Source organism: Geotrypetes seraphini, chromosome 4 (genome assembly GCF_902459505.1).
Source record: "Geotrypetes seraphini chromosome 4, aGeoSer1.1, whole genome shotgun sequence".
Lineage (NCBI taxonomy): Eukaryota > Metazoa > Chordata > Amphibia > Gymnophiona > Dermophiidae > Geotrypetes > Geotrypetes seraphini.
The window spans coordinates 193,792,598-193,800,336 of NC_047087.1; the positions used below are offsets into that span (position 1 = coordinate 193,792,598).

Here is a 7,739-nt window from a genome sequence, read left to right on the forward strand (position 1 = left end):
CAGGGAGAGGCTTACTTTGTATATCATAGCTGAGATGTCATCATCTACCTACAGTTGCATATACCGTTACACTGGCTTGCTTCTTTCCTAGATTCTGCAATGATTCTACATCATAGTGACTAGCAGGTAATAGAATGACAGACCCCAATAAAGATTGTCAAACATTCTATATGTCACCTTGTTGTTATATTGAAAAGGGCCCAGTCAGCACTCCCTCCTGAACCCCTATCCCTCTGTCCACTAAACTGAAGATGCTACAAAGCTAAAACCACACAGGAAAGTTTAAAGTATAAACAAATTATTTTATTAAAATATATTTATAACCTTTTTAAACTTAACTTTAACAAAAAAACTATTTACATACACATAATGCAGGGAAGGAGGGTGGGTGCCCCCCACGAGCAGCTTGAGCTACCTCAGGCGAGGGGGCGGAAGAGGTGCAGTCATTGAGAGGGTTCACGGCTGCTGGAACCACGCCCTCTTTCGGCTACCAGCCGAAAGAGGGCATGTTCCAACCTCTCCATGCACCCTCTCAACAACTGCACCTCCTCCAAGAGGGCAGAGAAGGGGTCCATCTGCCTGACCGCCCCCTCCTGAGGCTGGTCGGGCTGCTCCTGGGGGGGGACAGCAAGGAAAGGGGGTAGGATGGGATCAGGAACAGGAAGGGCAGGAGAGTGAGGGGAAGGGCTATGGCTGGGGGAAGGGGAAGGTCCAACAGGGGATGGTGGTGGGGGTCCTGGAGGTAGTGGTGGGGCAGGCAGTGGGGGTCCGTGGGGTAGTGGTGGGGCAGGCGGTGTGGGTGGTTCTACGAGCCGCCAAGGGGAATCTTCCTCCTCCTCCTCCTCCTCATCTTCTTCCCCCTCCAACTCATCTTCTTCCCCCTCCTCATCTGCAGACGACCAGGGTGGGGCTCCCTCCCTCACCTCCGGGGCCCAGGGTGGGGTCACTGGTGCCACCTCCTGAGGGGGTGCCTGCGCTGCTGCTTGACAAGAGGGAAACAGGATACAGTTAGGTATGTCAACAACACTTTTGAACATGACATTATTTCCTACTTTATTTTCTTCTTTATATTACAAAGCACCTACTCCACTGTAAACATCAAAATGTAGCGTAAGGAAGTGAGGCAAGTAGAACACCATAAAGCCATTGTGACATACCATAGGAGGGTGGCTGTTATGATATCACAATAGCAGCTTTACTGCAGATTTTATGATTAAGAATGGTTTACAGCTACTCAAGCATTTTCATCTACTTATTCTGCTAGGATGATCACGAAGAACCACATGCTGGACTCATTACTCACCGGCTTCAGCGCGCATTTCCTCCCTCACCCCCTCAAGGAAGGCCCGCTCCTGGCGCCTCAGCAGCCGACCCCGTTTCCTGAGATCCTCAACCTGGATAATAGAGAGAGACAAAGAAAGGAGAGGGAGGGATATGATGAGTGCCATATAGCACTGTGGCATAACATGTTAACTTAAGTATTGACCTCTATAAGCACATAAAAATGGAGTACGCTGGCCTCCAAGAGCCCCTATCGGCTTTGCTGCCTGCTTCCACCCCCTTCTGCCACATGTTTTACATGAATGTATTCATGTACTCCAGCATTTTCCCCTTTCTGTGCTGGAGGCCTTGCTATCTATTTACTGTATCTGGAACAATGGGGGGTGGGGGGAGATGAAGTGACATGGCCAGCATCACAAGGAGGAGTGTGAGATTGAACTCACAACCCCAGGGTGCTGAGGCTGTAGCCTATCAGCACTGTCCCACATTAACGTTTGCATGACTATTCATCTGGTCAAGCAATATTTCCTATCCTGGTGAGCTTACAATCATGCAGCAGGGACAATAAAATAGTTTGGTCAGAAGTAGCAGCGTGGATTTAAACCCCCAACGTCAGGGTACCGACGCTGTCACTTTAAACGTCATGCCACTATCTCCCTAGACCAGCAGATTGATACATACGGGAAAGGAAAGTTGTAGGTACTTGAAATGACATAGGAGCACTTTAATATATTTGTTTTCCTTTGGCAAAGTTGATTTCAAGATGTTTCTATTACAAATGCCATGCTGGTGACCCTAAAATTACTTGTGTGCATGTGAATGGGATAGATGTGCTATAGGACCTGAACTTGTCATTTGAAATCCTACTACTGCTTCTTTGGGATGTGCTTTAATTTTAGTATTCAATGTAAAAGATTTATTATGCACAATTGTAGTTTTAAAAAGGAATAAAGATTTACCCACAAAAACATGACCAATTTGATTGAGACAGATTTCCATCATCATTACTTTTTACATGATTATTTGTGAGGGCCTGACTTGGAATACTTACTTCCCTGGGACAGGACGCTCTTCTATTATACCGCCGGGTCAGGCGGGTCCAGGATTACCTGAACTGCAGGTATGACCTGAGGTGGCCAGGAACCACAAAGTAGTGGTGTTCGTGTGCCAAGAACAGCCTGGCCAGCAGCTTGGAGTCCTGGGTGGAAAAATTTGGCTGTCTCCTGGCAGCCATTTTAGGAGAAATAACTGCGTATGAAGAACGGGCGATTCTATGACGTCACAATGCAAAAAACACGATGACGTTTTTTGTGCCGCTTGGGCATGCTTGCAGCGTCCGCTCCGCGCTACATCAACACTGTAGATTACATACTATACCACGCCGATATCGCTGTTATAAAAAAAAGTATAGCAGAACGCTTAGAAGCTTACCATGTAAACCTGAAGAGACTTCACCTCCCCCCATGTATTTCAGTTCACACAATCTACATTTGAACAAACACAATGACAAGTTATAAATGAAGATTGGGAAGTAATAGGTATAATCTCAGGAGGTTCACATATTTTAGCTTAGCTAACTAAGGCACTTTCGTGCGCCAGCTCTCATAAGTGTAGGGAATTCCAGAGCCAGGTCAGGTTTTCAGGATATGCACAATAAATATGCATGAGATGGAGTGGCATGCACTGCCTCCTTGCATGTTTATGTGGATGTCCTTGCATTTTTATTGTGGATGACCTAGCTCTGGCTCTGGAGGACAGGAATTCCCTACCCCCAGTCTAGCATATGAACATTACTATCGGTACATGCTGCTTGACTTTAGAATTGTGGTACGGGTGAGGGGTTTCAAAATGTGACACAATAGGCTGTTTTAATAATCTGAGAATAGCTGCTGATAATGAAAGCTCAACTCAAACAGTATGCATGTTTGTTTGGGTGCAAAAAAGAGAATATTATGTCTTTGGTAACTGTAGTCAGGACTTGAACCCCTGACCTTTGGAAGATATATGTAGTGCTCTTAAGCACTGAGCTATGCTGGGGATTTGGGAATGGAAGTCTCCAGAAATGGCTTTAGGTAAAAGCTTTGACAAGTGAGGGCAATAATTGCAAGTGTCTACAGGTGTATTTCATCAGAGAACACCCAATGAACGTCCAAACAGATTTGAAAATTCTAATGACTTCTATGACGTCAGACGCTACTTAGGCGGCCATTGTATATAAGGAACTCTAAAAAACAGCATTATTTTGTCTCCTTTAGACTCCCTTGCGTTCGTGCTTCTGGTGCTTGATTTGTGATACTGTGACTTTGTGCTGTGATCTCACTGTTTCTCCTTTCTCCCATCTTCTCCCTTTTGTTGTGTACTTGTCAGTTGGTGTCTTTGGTCTGGTGTTGGTTTGACAGATGGCTGACTACTTTGAGGGTTTCGTACGTGTCGTTGCCCGCAATAGATTGTTGCGCAGAGGAAGGGGTCTGGCCCCAGCCCTGGGGCGTGGCCAGCTTAGAGGCAGAGGAAGGGGTCTGGCCCTGGCCCTGGGGTGTGGCCAGGTTAGAGGCAGAGGCCCAGGCCAACGCCAGGCCCCCAGAGTATATAGGCCCAGGGCGAACTTCCTTGATATGACAGATGAGTGGTGTATTGGTCTCTTTAGATTTAATCGGGAGACCATAGTTCATCTGTGTGCCCAACTGCAGGGAGGATTTGGAGCGCACCACTCTTAGGGGACATTCCCTTCCAGTTTATGTACAAGTAACTACAGCCCTGGGCTTTTTGGCTACAGGAACCTTCCAAAGGCCCCTGGGAGCTGGGGCTGGCATCAGTCAACCGTCTGTATCCAGGATCATCAATAAGTTTTTGGGGAGGTCTTTTTAAGGCGTATTGCTATGTATATCCATTTTCCGATGAGTGAGGCAGAGCGCCAACGCACAATGAGGGGTTTTGCTCAACTGGCACGTTTCCCCTCTGTCCTGGGAGCTATAGACTGCACACACGTAGCACTCAGACCACCTGCTGAGACTGAAAGGCAATTTAGGAACCGAAGGGCATATCATTCCATGAACATGCAGGTGGTCTGTAGTTCTACCATGGAGGTGATGGATGTGTGTGCCAGCTTCCCAGGGTCCTGCCACGACGCTTATATCCTGGCCCACTCCGGCCTGGGCGGCAGGTTCCAGAGGGGAGAAATCCAAGGTGGATGGCTGGTTGGCGAGTTAACGTACTACTGCAGATAAAGCTTTGCTACATGAACCGCCTTTCTCTCATTTTATCACAGGGTCATCGCTAATTTTGGAGGATGATGCAGAACAATGGACAACAGATATGTGCCCCTTTTCTAATATTGTTTCTCCTTGCAGGTGATCGTGCCTATCCCGAGGACGTGGTTGATGACCCCAATTGTGCATCCCCAACAGCCGGAGGAGGAGCATTATAACCAGGCTCTGAACACCACAAGGACCATCGTAGAACGTGTGTTTGGTTTGCTCAAGTCCCGCTTTAGATGTCTACACCGCTCAGGAGGGCAACTGCTCTACAGCCCCGACAAGGTGTCCAAGATGTTTGTTGCCTGCTGCATGCTACATAACCTACCGCTGAGAAGAAGGATGCCAGACCCTCCTGAGCCGGTCCAAGACAGTGACGATGACGAGGACATCCAACCTAGACGGAGGCCTTTACCTGAGCAAGAGGAGCGTAGGAGAGGGCAGGTGGTCAGGGACAACCTAATAAGAGCCCATTTCTTGGGATAATGGTGAGTATATTTATGTGAACCCCAAACAGCTTCTCTCTCGCTGTCTGTCTCTGTCTCATGTGAGTGAATGTGATGATGCCTCTTTCTCTAGGCAGCAGTTAAAGCTCAGATGTCCCTGACCACCAAAGCAAGAAGTTATTGGTAGCAGCTCAAGTATTAAAGGTAGAATAATAGGTGAGAATCGAATATAGCTATCTTTGGTTTTGGCCTCATTCACTATGTTGCTCCTGTATATCATTCCATTAGCAGGCTTTATGATGAATTGCCCACATGTAAAATAGTTAACAGCTTTCATACTCTTGTTGCAGGTTGGATGTCCAAGACTTTCATCGTCACCATACAAGGGCATCGTAATGTGCTTCTTGATGGCCTGGTAAGAGCTAGCAGTTTAGGACCTCTTGGTTTTTGTTGTTTACCAACAACAAATCGTATATCAACACATGCTGGTGTTAGGTTAGCATGTGTGTTGATTGAACACCCCCTTAGTTTTAGGTATAAATGACATCTATAGTGGAAGCTCAGAGAAAGCCGATTGGATGACCTATACTGCTAAAATGTTAAACTATGGCTATCAGAAGCCTATATGCTGCTCAGCTTTCCACATCTTGTAGGAGTTAATGATGGTAGTGGTCTACAAGTTTCTGTGTAGCATAAGACTATAGCACCCAAGTTCAACTGAAGCTATAGGGTAACTGTAGGTGTTGTGACAGTTTGAGGTGGGGGACTTTTCCAATGTATTAACATGCTTCCCCTATTAGTTCTCAAAGGAGTATGTATGTATGTAGACTTTGTTGTTTTTCATCAGCATTGTGCATCAGATACATTCATTTGCTCTCAGCTACAAGCCATTGTGGTAGGAATGGATTTCCTGCTATGCAATATCCGCACAGGGCTACAGATAGAAGAGTTTACTAAAACGTCAGAGGGCATGGATAGGTATTGTAGGAAGGTGTACATGTTTTGATGTATCCTAGAGACATTCCGGTTGGTATCTTCAGCTTGGCTGGTTGTGGTGTTATGCTGCAGGAGTGTGTGTTGGAGTGAGGGAAGCGGGGTTTAGGATGACAGAGAACAGGCTGCTGAGAAGTGCTGGGTTTTCTGGTAGAAAAATGAATATCAAATATGCGCAAACCACACTCAACACCTGAACCCCTGACGTACTGAAGACAAATGCAGTGCTTTAAGACATAGAGCTAGAGAGGGAACTTCATTTAGAAGTTGGTAACGGAGCTTCTACAGACTAAGCAAATGACAACTGGCTTCTAGTAATATCTTTGAGAAGGATAGGAATTGATTAAAAGTCAGGTGTTTGGTCAATCAGATTTTTATGTTTGTGTAGCTATTTAGGTGTCTTTGTTAGCGAACAGCTCAGGCAAAACTGATTTCTTCTTTTGGTGATTATCCATTAACTATTTCTCCATTCCCCAGGGTCATTAGCAGGTCTGAGTTTTAGCCGAAAAAAACAAACCCTAGGCGTGCTTTTAGATCCGCTGTAACACCATTATTGCAGCATACAGGACGCTGAACGTTAAGCGCAAAGAACGCCTCTTTTCCGCATACAACGCCTAAACGGAATAGATTCATTCAGTAGCACAGTAAATAGTGTGTGAGCATGGTCCGGTTTTGACTCCCTCAACTCCTTCAGCTGACACAATACTCATTTGAATAAAATTACAAGATACAGACCAATCACATCTCATTTTCATCTGAAACAGCACATTAGCAATACCAGATACAAAACATTAGAGAAGTTGAACTTGCGTGTGATCAAAACAACACATTTGGACTCCCTGTCACATGTATTCAACCATACTTGAGAATATGGATTTGGGGTCAGTGAAAGCATTGCTTTAAACCATTGAGCTACCACTCTTTTGTGTCAGCTAACTGTGATATGATAGCACATCACTAAGGTATGCTATGACAGGGGAGGCAGAGATACTGGAGTAAATGGTGCTGTAGCTCAGTGAGGAAAAGCGCTGTACCAATCATCCAGAGGTTGTGAGTTCAACCCCCGGCTTGTCTTTTACTTGTGGCATATCTACCTTCCAGGTGCACCTTGATGATGCTTTCCACATCTTATAGGAGTTGATTATAACATTACTGTACAACTTTCTGTGTAGCATGAAAACTAAACTTCCATGCTGATAATTTGAGTTCAACTCGTATTATATATCTCCTTTTAAACATAGCATATTTTGTTAGTTTTTATAATGTGAAGGTATACAATTCTGAAATCATGAAGACAATATATATATAAAACAGCAGCGTTTTGTCTCCTACCAGACATCATTGTGAGATCATCAAGCCGCACCTTCAAGGTAGTATGCCAAAATTAAAAAGATGTGCTGGGTGTAGAACTCACAACCTCTGTATGACTAGCACAGGATTTTAACCCATAGAGCTACACCAGCTTCTATTGAGATGTATCTCACTGCCCTTTCATATCATACTTGACTGACCTGCCTATGTATCATCTCATTAGCTATCATGTTACACTCAACTCAAAGAAAGCATTTCTGGCTCACCAGGTTAATGCACCTGGTCCAAACTCTCAAGGTCACCGGTTCAACTCCCACTTTCACCATCCTTCTTTTTCAATTCTACCCATTAGCTCTCAAAGGGCTATATATATATACTAGTCTTTAAGCCCATTACATTAACGGGTGCTAGAGTAGATGTCTGTCTGTCTGGGTATTTATTTTCTTTGTCTCTCTCT

At 45.1% G+C, this 7,739-nt stretch overlaps 1 protein-coding gene across 1 annotated transcript; it reads right to left on the bottom strand.

The window, feature by feature from the left end:
* Positions 1-378: 378 nt before the first annotated feature.
* LOC117358857 (vegetative cell wall protein gp1-like) lies at positions 379-1,360 on the bottom strand. The gene is made up of 2 exons (XM_033940637.1): positions 1,304-1,360; positions 379-979 (listed from the first exon to the last, which is right to left on the bottom strand). The coding sequence occupies exons 1-2, from the start codon at positions 1,317-1,319 to the stop codon at positions 444-446; spliced, it is 552 nt and encodes a 183-aa protein (XP_033796528.1). The 5' UTR covers positions 1,320-1,360; the 3' UTR covers positions 379-443.
* Between the last annotated feature and the right edge of the window lie 6,379 nt (positions 1,361-7,739).